At 38.6% G+C, this 17601-nt stretch overlaps 1 protein-coding gene across 1 annotated transcript; it reads left to right on the plus strand.

Moving 5' to 3' along the window:
• Positions 1-520: 520 nt before the first annotated feature.
• GPR12 (G protein-coupled receptor 12) lies at positions 521-1575 on the plus strand. Its single transcript, XM_085321745.1, has one exon. It carries the CDS (start codon positions 535-537, stop codon positions 1537-1539), a length of 1005 nt encoding a protein of 334 aa, XP_085177871.1. The 5' UTR covers positions 521-534; the 3' UTR covers positions 1540-1575.
• The last annotated feature ends 16026 nt before the right edge of the window (positions 1576-17601 follow it).

Here is a 17601-nt window from a genome sequence, read left to right on the forward strand (position 1 = left end):
GGTTTCTCAGGGAGGGGGTCGGCAGGGCGGTGCTGGTGAAAGACCCCCCCCTTCCCTCCCACACAGAGCCCGCCTCGCCTCACCCCTGGCCAAAAGAAAAACAACAACAACAAAAAGAAAAACCGCTGCGAACCTGCAGCTCCGGGTGCTGAATAACGGTTTTTATTCCGTGCCACAACCCGCTCCCTCCCCCTGCCTTCCCCCCACGAGCTGCCGTGCTGTGGGGTTCGGGCTGATTTAGTGCGGTGTCGTGTCTCCGTGCCTTCCGTCTTCTCAGTGCAGGTGAAGGAACCGCTTTGTGGCCGTGTCGGTCCCCCCCGCAAATAATTTGGGGGCAGTTTTAACGGTTTGGGTTTTTTTTTGTTTTGGTCCCCCCCTCCCCGTTTTTATTGCCACCTTTATGTAACAAGTGCCTGCCTGCGTATATGAGGTTGGTGTTGCTGTCTTAAGGTGTTGCATGTTCTTGGGTTTGGTGAGTGCTTGTGTCCGAACATTAAAAAAAATGTCTTTCCATTGAAGAAGACAGAGGTTAAAATGAATGAAGATCTGAAGGTTAATTTGAGCTGGCTGCCTCAGGACCATGTAGAAGCCAGCTCCACAGAGAATGTCTCAGCYGCAGGCTCCTCCCTGGTTCCTGTCATAGACCCAGAGCCAGAGCTCTTGGTCAACCCCTGGGACATTGTTTTGTGTACTTCAGGAACCCTTATCTCCTGCGAAAATGCCGTTGTGGTTCTTATCATTTTCCATAATCCCAGTCTGCGTGCCCCCATGTTCCTCCTAATAGGCAGCCTGGCACTTGCAGATCTCTTAGCGGGAATCGGATTGATCATCAATTTTGTTTTTGCCTACCTTCTGCAGTCAGAAGCAACCAAACTGGTTACAATTGGACTGATCGTTGCCTCTTTCTCTGCCTCTGTCGGCAGCTTGCTGGCTATTACTGTTGATCGTTACCTCTCGTTGTATTATGCTTTGACTTATAATTCAGAAAGGACTGTCACTTTTACCTATGTCATGCTTATACTGCTCTGGGGAGCATCTATCTGTATTGGACTGCTGCCTGTAATGGGCTGGAACTGYCTCAGAGATGAATCCACCTGCAGTGTTATCAGACCACTCACTAAAAATAATGCAGCTGTCCTTTCAGTTTCTTTCCTGCTTATGTTTGCCCTCATGCTGCAGCTCTACATTCAAATCTGTAAAATCGTGATGCGCCATGCCCATCAGATTGCCTTGCAACACCATTTCCTGGCCACTTCCCACTATGTGACCACCCGAAAAGGAGTGTCTACTTTGGCCATTATTTTGGGGACTTTTGCTGCTTGCTGGATGCCTTTTACACTCTATTCCTTAATAGCAGATTACACCTATCCTTCTATATATACCTATGCCACCCTCCTGCCAGCTACGTACAATTCCATCATCAATCCTGTAATATATGCTTTTAGGAACCAGGAGATACAAAAAGCACTTTGGCTCATCTGTTGTGGCTGTATACCTTCTAACCTGTCTCAGAGAGCAAGATCACCCAGTGATGTCTGATTGACAGCTAGGAGGACGCTCGTTGTCATATTGTTTTCCAGACGTTCTTGCGGACCTGTTTTTGGTTTAGATGCATTCATTAAATGGTATGTGTTGGGTTCGTATAAAAAACACAGGATGCACTGACCTTTTTGTCTTTCCATTCTGTAAACAGAAAACCCCAGTGACCAAAATGAATCAAGTGGTTTAAGGGAGATTTCCATAATCAAAATAATCAGTGTTCTTACAGAGTTCTAATGTTGCTCAGGGTCTTTTGTTATAATAAAAGTATTTAACCCAGGTTTTGCCATGTTTGCCATGGTTTTACATTAATTTTGCTAATTAAAATTAGATTGAAATAGCATACCTRCTTTGAAATTGTGGTTGTGTTCAGTCATAGTGCATGTTTTATTTTGTTGTCAGAGTTCTCTTGCCCACTTTAATCCTTATTAAAACAGTAAAAAAAAAAAGTTTTTTTTTTTAACCTGTTAGCCTGTTACCACAAACTCCTTTGCATATCATCAGAATACTCTTCAAAATAATGGCCAATAGTGCTGATTTATATGATATTTATGGTAATAATCTCAGTGTAACAAATATGCTCTAAGTGAGGAAGTACCTGCATAGCTTTTTATTTTAGGTCTCAGCATGAATTAGCTTGATCATTATTTTAAAGTGTTACCTGTTCTCTCTTGAGTTCTGACTAAATGTTAAAATGGAAGATATGCTTTGCCTTCTTGTTCAAAAGTCAGGCTTATGTTTTCACTTAGATATGGGACATCAGAGCTCATTATAATGTTAATTTTAAAAAGAATTCCCCACTGAATTCAATGGAGAGTTTTGAAATTGATGAAACAATATGGCTTCTTCTGGCTGTGCATTTGTAATAGATATAGAACGTTAAGTTTCTCAGACAAGTTAATCTTTTCAGAAGTGTACAAGGGAATGTCTAATGAAATAACCTACAAAAAACTTAGAACACATATTTAGCATCTACGTTAAATGGTTCCCCTTAACTTTGCTGTCAAGTCACAACTATTACTGCTTATTTTTCTGCTATACTTTAAAATTCTGAAGTTTTGTAAATTCTCAGAGCATATCTGGTTCATAATTGCATGCAACCAAAATTGCAACATGAAACAGTATTTTCTCMTTTTCTGACAGTTTCATCCATCACAGATCATGATTCTTCACACTGTGTGTGTATCATTTCACTTCATTATAGGATAATAGTGCTGGTCTAAAAGACTGAGCTTCCTCTCATGAATGGTTACRTTTAAAACTGTTTCTAAACTTCTAAACTGAAGCGACATTAGTGCACAGTAGAAGTAAAACATTGTTTTCTAATAAGAATACTTGATTAGCAGAGTGAAAATCTTCCTGAAAATCTTCTTTATGAAACTTAAAGTGTATCCTAATGTTAGTGCATGGGAGTTRTTATTACCACTTCCATTAGTGTTAATGGGAACAATATGTGTTAATGCCCTGGCATCAGTATGAGGTTATATTCCTTTGAATGTCAAAGTCAGTATACTGTATTGTTGCTTCAGTATCTTCCATTGCAGTTTTTCAAAAAAAAGTCACAAGTGTAAAAATAGCAATATTTGAAGTTCAATGAAAAAATATACCTGTATTATAGACAGTAGAGACAACTGTATTGCTGATATGGATTTTTTTCAAATGGAATCTTTCCTTTTCACATGGATGTTTGGATGACTGTAGCTTTTTGTGGCAGAATTTCTGTGACGTTAAGAATCATATGGTATACACAAAGCTGAATCTCAAATGTGAATGAATTTTCTGTAAACAAAGCTCTGTAGAGATTTTATCAATCAGCAATAACTAATTTAGTTGCAATGCTGGGTTCAAATTCCATTGTTCACTTGGTTCAATCTTTATGATATTTGGCTCTTTCTTTGTAATTTGATTAGTTTAAAAATTGCATGGCCTAATCCAGTAGAGCTGTGAACTTGCAGCTCCCTTGGCTTAACTGCAATTTATAGATCCTCAGTGCAGTTAGARTATGGTCCCTACACTGTAGGATATTGGTGTTCTTTATCTACTTAAGAATGCTAATGAAACTCTAGTCATTACCATGTTCCTATTTTGTTATGATTTTTTGTATAAGAAATAATCACTTCATAAATATCCATGCTGTGTATGCATGCAGTTTGCAAGTATGCAAAAAAATGGTAATAAATGACAGAAGTCACAAACTGAATAATGTAGAGAGGCTGAGAATAGCACCTTTCAAAAGAACAAATAAGAATTGTTAAAATCATACAGTGGGTACCTCTCTCTATACAATTGTTYTTCTGTATCAGATTGCTACAAAGTGTGATGAGAATGAGCTGCTGAAACTGTGACCATAATTCAGTCCTGAGAGTGACTGTGTTGCTGCTTGTGCAGACCTGTTCTCTTCCTGGTGGTCACCTCATAAACGCTAATGTTTTTCTCTCTGCAGCACCTGGGCRGTAGGGAAGCCAGAAGAAAAACAGTGCAGGGGGAGGTAATGTTGTCCCCTATTTTCATGCTGGTTCACCTAGTGTCCTTGTCATCTTCCCCGCTCCACAGGCTGCCTCAGTCCCCAGAGGCTCTCCAGAGTTCTGAGGGAGCCGACCTTTTCCTTGTGCCAGAGCAGAGAGATTTGTAATCGGAAGCTTCTCTCCTGAGGAGCAATCTGAATCAGATGGAGGAAATAAGGATTAATTATAGAAGTCACACAAAGCTGTCTCGTAAGGATGTGATTTGCCCTCGTTTGAGGAGTAACACATGTCTACCTTTTGGRACAAACAGAAGAGAAACACAATTTTGCTGCTAGAGCTACTACTGTGACCTCTAGTGAGGATGATGTATTTTACAGAAATGTTCTTAAATTGAGACAGTGCAGCATAGGCCAGAAAGTCTGTCTGGAAGTCAGTGACATTGGTTTGTTTACAGCTGCCAGACCAAGCTTTAAAATGATTTACGATTTACAGTATTGGAGAAATGCTATATAACACATCTGTGAGCAAACTCTTGTCTTCTGAGGGAGGAGGGGCAGAGCTATGAGTGCAAAGCTACCTGCCTTCCTTCTGCAAGAAGGTRGCTGCTTCTCAGACCCTGCAGAATTAAACAATTCTCTGCTCTCTGCTTGGAGTATGTGGGCAGTTGCATTGTAGGCCCCAGTCCCCTATGGGAAGATGCCAATATCCGTTCAAAATCCCTCTGAAACTGGTGGAACTCCAGCCAGCTTGCAGGATTACATCATTTTATTGTCATATTAAGCAACACCTGTGCATAAGATTAGGGGTGTTAAATTACTCTTTAAAGTCCAGTGAAGTACCTTTCCTATCTACATCATAATGACATCTTTTTTTTTAAAAAAAAATGCATAATTTAAGGAATTTTGAATTTGTTTTTCATGCTTGACATATAGTGAGTGACAGGTTATATCTTGATAGGCAACATATAMGCTAGACAGTTTTTTCATATACTCAAACCTCAAAGCTTRTGTGTGTGTTTTTCTTTTTTTTTAACCATTTCTCCTAATARTAGGAATTTCAGCAATAAGGGAAAAAATGCTTTTATCATAACAGCAATAAAATCCTCCCTGTTGCAGGTACTATAAATTGCTGAGTAAACTCAGAGCAATAGAGAGGAAGCAATATATTCTTTAGACAAAAAAATAGTAACTTGCATAAGGACTTTAAGCAGATGTCTTCCTTTGTTAAACAGTTGCTGTAGGACTGATGTGATGCATTATTTCTGGTTGGCTTATGTTACTATCATTTGAGTTACTGAATACAATTACTCAGCAATAACCATTTACCTTAGTTTTTGGATCCTGAGTGCTATTTGTGAGAAAATTATGTACTGCAGGAGGGTTTTTTTTGTTTGTTTGTTTGTTTGTTTTTTTACTCTTTTCATTGTTTGTCATTTAGTCGTACAGCGATACTTGGATAAATTCATTGTGTTCAGAATTTCTGGTTGTAACTTAATACTGAGAATACCCTTCACCAAACAAAACAAAAAAAAACCCAACCTGAGAATACCCAAATTTGTGATGTCCGTCAAGCTGGATATAATAGGTGGGGTTAWCCAGTTCCAAAGATGATTTGACTTTTGAAAGATGATGATTGTGGCATCATTGAAGAAAACACCTGYCAATACCCAGGATATTTGGAAGCAAGCTGAAAGGTCTGTTGCAGCTGCTGTCCATTCCCACCATGGCTGTTCAAGTGACATAAGGAGCTTCATCTATCCATCACGTTCAGGGGCCTCACTTAAAGGATCTTGAAGCCACTGAAGCCCCTCTACAGGCAAGCAATGAGCTTTGGTTTGGGCTAGCAGCCATTCTGTCCTTTAAAAGTTGTATTTCTGTTGCCTTATTTTTTAGGAGTTATTTAGCTGTTAAGCATACCTATCCTATGTTAAACATAGGACACCTATGGATTCATTTCTCAAAAGTACTGAGCATCTGCAATATCAGTGGAAATTGGGATAAACTACCATCACTAATAATTAGGCTACTGAAACATAATTGCATATTTTTGATCTAAAAAATGGAGGTTCTGTAACATTAAGACCCATATTTTGAAAGTGTTGACTTTGAGCTTTCATGCAGAGAGACCTGTTTGACCTGTTTTTGTATGTACAATAAACAAAAATGGAGTTGGGGAGAGTGGTCACCATTTAAAAAACAGCATCTATTCTATCATTTTATTTTGGATACTAAATGGTTCCCTATCCTTGCAGTAGAAATCAACTCAAGCAATATCCAGAAGAACCTGAATGCCCACAAGTAAATGTAAAAGCATGGTAGAAAAGTAGGAGATCAAGCATGACTGGCAGTGCAGTTTGAAACCACAGCTCTGTCTTTAGTAGGTATAAGAATGGTATACCTAGACCCAAACCATAAACAGATCAAGTCCTAGGTGTATAGAATAGCATCAGAAACAGCTGAACAACATCTCATTAAGTCTTACTGCTGCAAGAAAAGAGTATCTGGGAGAATCTCACTGGAAACAGATCGTGAATCGTAAGAATTTTGAGCGTATTATAAAGTGTTACTGGCCACCTATTCAGAARAAGATTTCAAAGTGTACTTTGCTGGGGATAGGAGTGCAGCTAGACCTTTGAAAGGAGTGAAAAGGGGGGATGATAAATGCCTGCATGCAGACTGATCACATCYCTTTTGGAAAGGGTTTGAGAATCATTTCGATGTATTGCTTGGCTGCCTTCTGGAGCAGCTGGTTTGAGAGCAAGAGGTTTCTCCCACAAGAAATTTGGGAAGTACCTATAATTGGTGCATTACAGACATTGAATACAGTAAATAATCTGTGTCTCTTTACATATTTATCAAAAGAAACAAGTAACTATTTGCAGTGAGAAATGTTTGCAAATAGACAGTGCCTTTTTAATAGGACAATAACACAGGAARCCACTTTAGGAAAACAGTTTGATAATGTCAGTGATAAATTTGAAAAAACAAAATTTCAAGACATAAGGTATTGCATACTATAAAATTAAGCCCTAATACAGGGGATCATTGCCTGTTAGCAAGAAGTCCTGTAACTAAAATGGCATTAGGCAACAGGGCTGCTCAAAAAGCGTGTGAAATTCAATGTTTAAAAATAGGTTACTACAGATAATGGTGCATTAMTATTATTGTGAAGGATAATTTTAAATATTTTTTGAATTTTGTGAATTTTTGAATGCCATTTTGAAAGCAGTGATTTACCATCTCTAGACTACCACTAAGSCAAACTAAATGTGGCATTGAAAGAGATGTGCAATGAAAATAGATAAGACCTCTCAATCTCTACTTATAAAGGAGACTAGAAGGAAGGAATGTGCTTTATATATAATAATAAAAACTAATTTAGGGAAGATAAGCCAGGCATACTTATCTCCCTCTACCTCTCAGTACAAGAAGAATGGGACACCAAAGAAACTTGAAAGGCAGTATGTTTCAAAATACTTTTTTTTTTTTTTTTTTTTTACAAAAGGATATTTTGCCATACAACTGGCTGCTCCTGGTTTCTTGAAACCAAGAGTATGTGGGTCCTTTTAATGGATCAGAAATATGAATGAACAGTGAGGATGTCTATTTTAGGGTTAGGTGGATGATGAAAGATGAGGCGATGCAAGTCTTCATGGTTTGGGGAATCAGCCAGGTGTGTGATGCTTGAGCTCAGATAGGATGGGTGCTCAAATAAAAGCATCCTCTGTGATGCTTTTATTCTGAACCACCCCTTTTGAAGGTTAGTGAGCCTTCCCTGATACACGTGGTGCACCTGAGCGGATGCTGTGGGGTTGCAGGCATTCGTGAGCTCTATGGAGCAGTCCCAGGCCATGGAGCCTCGCTATGTTGCTGTTACTGTGAAGTGGTGTCTGGTGAGCAAAAAGCAGGAGATCTGCAATAAGAAATATGATCAGAAGTCACGTATTCCTCCCATGAAAATACGACCACATAAGTTTTATTCAGATCATTACTTGTCTCAGCAGCACAGTCTTATATAGCTCCAGTTGAAATCACACATGACTTTTTTTCTGAATACAGGCTGAAATTATGAAAGTAGAGCCATCAGCAGTTTATTTTACCTAAGTTATATATTCTTTTTTCTTCTGAGAAGTAGCTTTTAGATCTTCTAAACCKGACAAGCAGAAGAAACAAATACATGTTTTGCTGTGTTACACAGACCTCCTGTAGAAGAAAAGAAAAAAATACTGAAAATAGGTTAGGTGAAACTATATTACAATTAATTAGTGTGAAACTGCTGTTATGCAAGCTAATTCAGTTTGCATTCTATTCTAAGGCAATTTTTACAAATTCTTATTGATGCACTAAGTATTTAACTGGACAAGATAGTGGTAGGACTTTCCATTAATTAATTTTAAAGTTCAGTTTCAAGGTAACTCAGGTGGAGGAGACTTTTATGTCCCAGAACTAGTCAAGCTGTTTGTTTTTTATCTGTTTAGTTAGTTTAGTTTTCAACTGATATAAAAATGTTAGGAACAGCTGCACATTTAAGGGCTTCATCAAATTACTAGTGTAGAGTAATTCTGATGATCACCACAAGGTTACTTTTTTTTTCCTCAGTAGTAAGACAAGTAAATCTGGCACAGTCCTCTGTTTAAACAACTTACCTTTCAGCAATAGTATTCTGTCATAAGTACAGTGTTGCATTCTTATAAGTAAGCTTATGTACTAATATTTTAGAAGATTATAGTTAGTAGACAAAAAGAGGAAAAAAATGCTTTAAAATGAATYCTTAGCTTTCTGCAAGCTCCCTACATATGTCTCTTAACTAAGAACATCTAGAAAGTCTTCAGTAACTCCATGTGACTTTATAGTTTGTTATAGCTGTTTCAAAAAGACCTGCATTTTTTTTTTTTTTTTAACTTCTTCAGTGAGCACTGAAAATCTATCTCATTCATTTGCAGGAAAGAAAAGGAAAAAGGAAAAGCTGCTGGTATATCAATGATATCTTCTATCCTCAAATCATTTAGTCCCAGYCATGGGATATACCATCGTGTTTAGGTACAAACCTAGTCCTGGTTTCTCAAGGAGAAGGCAAGCCAATACTAATTGCAAGTGCCRAAGACTCCATCCTGCAGAGATGGAGGAGCTTTATACTTTTGAGGAATAGACTGCAACAAATAAGATTTAAAATAACATGTATAAACTGTTATCATAACTAGACTAGTTCTTAAAAGGAAATAGATTTAAGTTAGAGAACTTAGGTAGTTCTAGGCATTCTAAGCATATTACATGCTAAGTGGAGAGAAAAAGTGTCCTAGAACTGTTCAATATCCCATCAATTTAAGTATTACAAAATACATAATTAAATATCATACATAATTATGATTATTTAATACATATGTAGTAAATATGAAGTGTTGAATATCATACTCCAAGTGTTCAGTGTTGTAATGATCCAAGTGTAGCTACTTTGCTRAGGCAGAGTGAGAGAAAGACGAATTCTTGTATCTTTGATTTGGACAAATCTCACTACCAGCTTTGAAATTACAGGAGCATCTTATATAGGCACATTTCAGAATATGAAAAAGATAGATATCACTAACATGAGCCAATATAATAATCATATGTTCCTGTGCACACTGTTCTCATTTCTCTCTCTCTGTCTCTGTCTCTCAGGTTCTTTGATAACAAGACTCCACAGATCATGGCCTCCTAACCAGGAGTCCACATACTCCTATAAAGCAGGTGCACATCTTGCACTGGCTATTTCTAATCTGGAGGATATTGCAGTATCTAAGAATTCCTATGCATTTAAAAGGCATGCCAAATATTCATTTGCTTCAGGAAACACTAGGGAAAGGGAGAGGACCTGTCAGATTTGSGGTCAAGAGATAGAGATTTTAATGTATGAATTTACACCTGGTGCATAAAGAGAAGATTCGTCTTAAAAGCTCAACATTTGCTAAGATTAAACCCACCAAAACAATAGGGAATTCAGTTTCTGCTGCTTTCAGGGAAGAGAGAATTTTCAGCATGTAAATGGATGCTGCATGACCTGGCGCTCTTAAAATGGAGATATCCATGCCCTGAAAGGGATGTTGTGTGGCATCCCCATGGGGCGCAGTGAGTCTGGGTGCTCCATCCATGGAATTTTAGGCTGCTTTTCGGTCCCTTCTGATATCTTAGCTTATTCRCTTGATAACTGAGCAGCCCTCAGTCCACCCCACCTCACGTGCTGACAAGGAAATGTCAGCACTCAGGTAAGGAGCAACATGGRAGTCAGGCTTTTGTAACAGTATTAATCCCAGGGTCAAAGCATGGGGGCTTTGGAAGAAAGCTCTGCTCTCAGCAGGGAACTTCCTGCAAACTAGGTAGAAAATTACAAGCCTGCTTCAGTCATGTTTCAAGTGAATTTCTACACCTTTGTTTTTCAATTCCCTGTTGATGTTAGCAGAGGCTGCCTTTAGGCCTTGGAGGAGGGGGTAACTTGGTGATACATTCAAGTATGCAGCCTTTTACACAGCAGCTGTTCCAGACSATAGTGGTTGAACATACAGTTGTCTGCTTCTGAGCTCAGCTTGGTCTCACAGGTTAAAATATATAGGAGCGAGATGTGATTTTCCAGAACTTGAAAACAATGTGAGTGATTTGTGCCATAAGTRTGAAATGGATATTGCAGCTGAAGAGGCGGGTCATTTGTGTAGATTACATACACATCAAAATGTCTCTAGTCCTGCTTGCCTATGCTCAAATATATTTTGGATTTAAGCTGATAGCAGCCCATGTATGTGCTGAGGAGGAGAATATGGGCTCTTCTGTTCGACCTCAGCCAGAGCCCACTGAAGGAAATGGACTTTCTTCTTTTTCTCATCATTAGAAGTAGCTGCATTAGACCTTTATCTGTTTTGTATACCTGCATCTCTTTAAGTAATTTGGGGCTAAAATCTACAGTACTGTTGTCCTTTGTTTGGTCTCAGCTTTATTGTCACAGCCAAACCTACAAAAGTTGATTGTGAACATGCTTATAAATGAAAAGAAATTCAGTAGAATAAAAATCTTATAACTATGCCTCTGAAATAAAGCTATAAAATAGTGTATTTAGCTCCAGACCATGAAATCAGAATACCATGGTCTAGTAGAACAATTCATAATTTTCTAGATTTACTAACCAGACYCTTACTTTCTTTTAATTGCCAGATAAGTTAGGTATAACCTATGATTTATCATGCTCATCTCCTCATGAAGTTCTTGGAGAGAACTTTTCCTAGGAGGCATCATACAGTTCATGTTAACTCCTGATACTGCTGACTGCTGTGTGGTCCCATCCTGAATTCCAAAATGTTTAGCAAAAGCAGCTGCATGGGGATAATTTTCACTCTATACGTCTCATTAGAAGCCAGACAGCTTTAAACCAGGAATTTGAATTCTGCATGTAGTGCTTTTCAAATAAGAACYAATTACCAATTAGTAGATAAAGGCCTGTGGTTATTTCTTATACTAACTAYTTAGGTTTTTTTTCACTTAAGTGTGGTTGGAGTTTGAACCATATACCAGTATATAAAGTAATTTTAAAAGAAAGTGAAATATCTTTGCCTCAGTTTCCCTTAAGATTAAAGCTTTGGATTGCAACTACAGAGCTTCTTGTTGTATACAAGATTGTCATATAATGCACTTTATTTGAAAAAGGCACAAATTATTGTGTTTATAAAATGTTAAAATTGCACTATGCTGTAAGAATCGGTTACTAAATATGAACTGTACAGTTTTGTAGTCAACATTGTGTTTCCTCATAAATAATTGAAACAATTACATGTTTCAGTTAAATATGAATTTTATATGTGGTATATGTAACTATAAATAAATTTTCCTTTCTAAAGAAGAATGATTGTCCATTTCATTCCATCGACCTTCACATTCTATTTCAAATAACAAAACAGTATTCTTTTTTTTTWWWAAAAAAAATATGTTTCAGTGCAAAGAAGAGATAGAAGATGCTAACTAAACTCAGTGGATTAAATTCACATATGCAAGTTCAGCTGAACTTCTGTAGGTCTGCTGCATCCTCTAACACCACAGAAGGATTTCCCAGGCAGTATAATTTTCTGCTAAAAGTCTGAAGGAAGAGTTAACGCAAATTCTTGAATGTACAATTGTAAGTGAAAGTTAGAGTGCTCTTTTAAATCTATATTTTTTATCCAAATTAATTTTCCTCCACTGTACTTCTCTTCTGACACATTATCATGGGGGCAGGTTTAGCTTAGTTGATTAGAGCATGGTGCTGCTAATGCCAAGGTCGCGGGTTCAATCCCCGTAYGGGCCATGCTGAGGGTTGGACTAGATGATCTGCAGAGGTCCCTTCCAACCTTACCATTCTATGATTCTGTGATCATGCGTTGTCACTGTATATGCTTATATTTGGTGAACAGATTTCAAGGGGGATATACAAGAGGGTCTGAGATGGGTCTTGGAAAATGTTAATGCTTGAGTTTGAGTTGATCATATCTACTGGGAGAGGTAAAAGTCTAAAGAAACTGTTAAGTCCTTTTCTTGGCTAAGTTTGGTTCTCATCCTACAATTAAGTAACTGCAAAATCATTTGCATGATCAGAGTTCTGTGTTTCAAATTTGACTGTGTTATAAACAAACTAAATTTTAATTCTTTTGAATGATTTTCTTGAATACTCAGCTTATTTTCTAGGCATATTAGTTGATGAGAGTGCTACATTTTTATGTAACCCTAAAACTGACAGTTCTGTACTGTAGTCAGTGAAAACATGACTTCTGAAAGAAGTTGGCCAGTGACTGACAGATACTCCGGTAAGTAATGGAGATCAAGGCTTGTTTCCTTTGTAACTGTAGTCCTGCAGCTCAGGTGTATGCTGTGAATACTTAGCTGGAAGAGATCTTCATGACCTTCACCCAGATACAGCTCTCCTCTCCACCTCTCACATCAGACTTACAGGCACCAGCTGCTTAMTCTAGAGACAAAGAAAGTGGTGGTATCAGTCAGGGGTAGTGCCCCAGTTTGTCTTTCTGCAATAAAACTACAACCAAAAGGCTATACAGTGGACTTGGTGATCAGGATGTACTTCATACAGTATATACCCTTAAAATCTACCAGTCATCCAATCTACCAAACTGGAAATTGAATAAGAAATAATGGGAAGAAATACCAAAGAAGGGGGMGAGATGCTCCATCAAAGAAGTCACAACATGTTATAAAGCACATTACAGAAACTAGAAAAAACAATATACTAATATAGTAAACTGAATTTGCTACTCCCATATCCCATGCGTTCTGTAAAGGTTGGGTCCTTGATAATTTCATGCTGCTTTGCAATTTTTSTCTCTCATAATGCAAACAGAGACAGCAGGACAGGGAAAAAGGCTGTGATTTAGCATATGACTATCCAATAAATGCTTTGTAGTAATGACTATTATTTATTCAAATTCAGCACTGTCGTAAGAGAAGAAAAGCTGTAATACCCACTACAACATTAGTAACATTAGAAAGGGTAACAACAAAAAGATGATGATTGCTTCCATTAAAAGGAGCAGCTAAAAGGGTGAAATACTGGCAAGCAGCAAGGATATTCTTTAAGGAGCCCTGCCAATAAGATATGCAAAATAAATGTACTTCTCCCATCAAAAAAAAAAACCCTGAAAGGATCTCAGAATGAGTGAGAGATTAGATAGAGATGAAGAAGATTATTAGAAACAAAGAGAGAAATTATGTCCAAAATGAAAAGGCCTTTGACTAGTTAAATATATAGTCATCATAAGGCAAATCAGAGAATGCTTTGAGGAGCAGTTTGTGAAAGTGTAAAAAGCCCCTGATACAAACTGCCACAAGCAGGAAACTTGTTTTGAAATGATCTAGGACCATATGGATCTAAATAAATTTTTTCTCTAGAATTGCTTTTAAATCTGGCAGCTCAAACTCAGTTCTTTGTTTTGTTTTGTTTAGAATTGAAAGTTCATCCTCAGATTAAAAAACAATGCCCCTGGGGTTGTTACTCTTTGCATTTCACTGACTTAGATCAAAGCTGAGCAAACTCAGTGCTGGAAAGCATATAACATCCAACACCTTAACGGTACTTTGTTACTGAATACAGTAACAAATCAGGTCTTCAGCATCCACTTCTGGTTAGGGATTTTATTGGGTTTTTGTTTTTTCATATCTGCCAAACTCTTTCATCCCACCCTACCAGTTTGTGCTAAACGTTAAGATAGCACCCTTTAAACTCTGGGCATCCTTTATCTGAGAATAAAGAAGGTTGTTCATGTGCCAGGACAGTGTCTTCCCATCTGTGGCCTAGCAGAGCTAGTTTCATCTTTATAATGATGTATGGCTCTGAATGATGCCTGACAGAGACTCTATATAAATATGTTTTTGAGATGCCTCAAACTAACCTGATACTCATGTCTCACATCTCTGGGTGTTGTTACTCTTTCCCCTTAACAGAAGAGAGGTGGCAAGGCAGTTGGACTGGTGTTTAGGAAGCCTTAAGGTTTCCCCCATTCTCTCTTAAATACCTCCATCACTGCAGTTTCCAGTTCCCTTTTACCTCTTTCAGAGCATTGGCCTTTATTGGTGGTGCTGCTGGCTGTACAGAACAAGCATGCCCCTACAAATTGCTATGGCCTAAATTCCCATCCTATTAACTGAATCTTGCATCTCAAAAGATGTCAGGCAGGGGACAGAAACATTTGCTATCTGCTAATTTGACCCAATGAACAAATAGTTCCTTCTTGACACCAAAGGAAGCAGTCAGAAAGACACACTGCTCTAGAGAGAAAGAAACAAGATCAAGCTCCTGCTTTGATTGCAGTGACTGATAAGAAGGGGATACTATCAGAAAGGAGGAGCCAGTCCCTGCATGCCTGTGGGGCCCTCCATTGGCACTGATATGTTGCAGATGTGGTTGAGTTTACTGCCTGGCAAGGTAGTATATGCTATACTGAGCCAGGGCCTTGCAGCAACAGATCCTGTCTTGATGCTTTGGCTCTGTCTGCAGCCTAATTTCGTATYGAAATGGATTCCAGGATTTACTACTAATACTGGATTCCCAATCCCTTCAGATGGCTTTCTATGAGAATTAATATATATATATGATTTTATTAAAAAAAAAAAAAAACGGTATTTGAAGTTCTCTGCACTACAGTTTTGTGTTTTTTTCCTTCTAGGGAGAAGTTACAGAAAAATGTTATGGCTTCTTTATGCTGGGTCCATTTYATTCATCATAGTCTTTCTGGGCAGTGTTAGTTTGCCTTCAGTGCAGCAYTGCTTTTACAGGACTACAGCCACCCTTGCCAATAGATGTACGTGGCCTTAGATCACTGCAGACCCCTGTACCTTCTGCCACAGCTTTTACAGAATAGTTCAGGCTGGCCCCATTTCAGTAACTGCATGGGCTGCGTGTCAGTTTGGGGACCTCTTTCAAGCTGCCTGCTCCCCCGGAACAGCAGCACTCCACTGGCAGCAGCAACCTCCCTCTACCATCTGCAGAGGCTTTGCTGAACTTGGCCTTTTCTATGAGCAGAGTGGGGCTGAGAGGATGTTCCTGGAGCGTGGGTTACTGGCACTGTGGTTACAGCTCGCGTCCTGCCCAGGGAGCATGGGGCAGAGAGGCKGATCTTCCTTCCTTCCTTTGCGACACCAAGTTGTGAAAGAGTGCAGGAACAGTCATTCACCTGCCCGTGTTGTGTTTGTTACTCAGACAGCCATTTTSTATGTCCTGGAGGGAAAAGTTGTCAGGCTATATGGACATGTGTCATAGGCTTTTCTCATGGATATGCAGCCAGACTATGCTGGTAGGAGTACGTACACTGAAGACCCTCAGCAGCTTTTCCATTTCTGACTCTAGTCAATTCAATATCATCTTCACATTTACACTTTTCTTACTGGGAATGTTGTCTTCTTCAGAAATGAGATAAAGAAATGAGTTAGTCAGAGCCCAGTAATTTTCCATATCCTGTTCAGCATTTTTGTGCTTCTACTTGATTCTATTAAAGGTTGTTTAATGAGCACTCATTAAATATATGCRTCTCTCTCCAGAGATCTAAGCAGCAGAATCTCCATCGTTTCTGCTACTTCACAAAATGATACAACACTTTATTCTAGTTAAGTTAAAAACAGAACAAAATGCTGCTGTTTCTCTTTCAACCATCTTACCTTCAGTAGTGATTTTCARAAAGACTTGCTTTTTCTCCACATAAAAGTTATTTTTTACATCATTTAAATGACAGATTAATCATATGATAAAGGACTTTCCTAAGTGCAGGTCTTTTTCTGTGTCAGAATATCTGTGGATGCTGTATTTAACATCAGACAGCTGTGTTGCAGCAGTAGGCGAAGTTTCCCCTGTGAGTAGCTTGCCTGATAGTGTATYGCTCTGGAGAGCACTTCCTTTTAGAAAGCTGTTCTGAGATAAAAGTCAGCAGGGCTCTGATCCCCACAGTGTAATCAGCAGCAAAAATCCTAAATAGCATCTCAGCACCTTTAAGGATGTCAGTGTATTTATAGAAAGGTGAGGCCATATTTAGAACAGTTCATTTATGATAAGGTAGCAATATTGTTTTCAAAGATATGGAAGCCCTAGTAGGTATATGTATAATACTTGGTAGCAAACGGTGATGTGACTGGAAAGAGGTCATGTCAAGTGTGCAAGAAATACTGGTATCTTCTGTTCTTCTTTCTTGCTTGCCTGCATAAATGCTTACTGTGAGAATGGCAGGTGAGATTAGTACTCTGTCACTGTGCGTTTGTGGCATGAGTGCCTAAGAGAAACTATCATCACATTGAATTTTATTTTAAAATTCAAAGCTATTTTAAAGCTTTGACTCATTTCCAGTCCTGCAAAAAAGACAGGTTTCATCACATTACCTTTATGCCTCCCTGTCAGTAGCTTACATAATTTAGCAGGGCACATCACCATGTCATAGTCATAAAACTTAACAACTTACAATTACTATGTTGTCAAGCTTACAGTGTAAAATAGGCTGGCATCAACCTTCTGGTGATGCAGAAGCAGATGTCGGTGTAAAAAAGTGTCAGTAACTTGAAAGGCTTCCAGTAGTAACGTTTGAGAAAAATACTGATGCTGGGGGGGTGTGGAGGAAAGAGAGGCTCTGTGCACCATATTCCACTGTGAACTAGACATGCCTCAAGTCTGAGCTAGCGAAAATCCAAGTGAAGTCACAGCAGTTGAGAGTTTCTAGTCAGTGAGTCAGGTTAAAGACTCTAAGAGACCTGTGGTTTACATTGACCAATTAACTTATATAAACATTACAACAAGCCTTGTCTCCAGTAAGGTTTTGCCAGATGCTTGCTAAAGCAGATGAGGAATGGCTTAATTTTTTCCTGGTGAGCCCAAGACATGTCTTGCAAACAATTGATTCATCTGCAGCAGAAGTAACATTTCCAGTAGAAAGGTCACAGGCCATTTACAGCTTTCTGAGTCAAAAATAATCCCTAAAATCCAACTAGCAACTGYGTAAAATGCTGTAATTGCACCTGGCTTGCAAGAGCTAACTATAGGAACTGGAGCTGGAAACAAAACCCTGCTCAGGAGAGTACGGGTTTGTGTCTCATGGTTAAACCAAAAGTCCAGAACC

Source organism: Rhea americana, unplaced genomic scaffold (assembly GCF_003343005.1).
Source record: "Rhea americana isolate MKP2758 unplaced genomic scaffold, rheAme1 scaffold_71, whole genome shotgun sequence".
Taxonomy (NCBI): Eukaryota; Metazoa; Chordata; class Aves; order Rheiformes; family Rheidae; genus Rhea; species Rhea americana.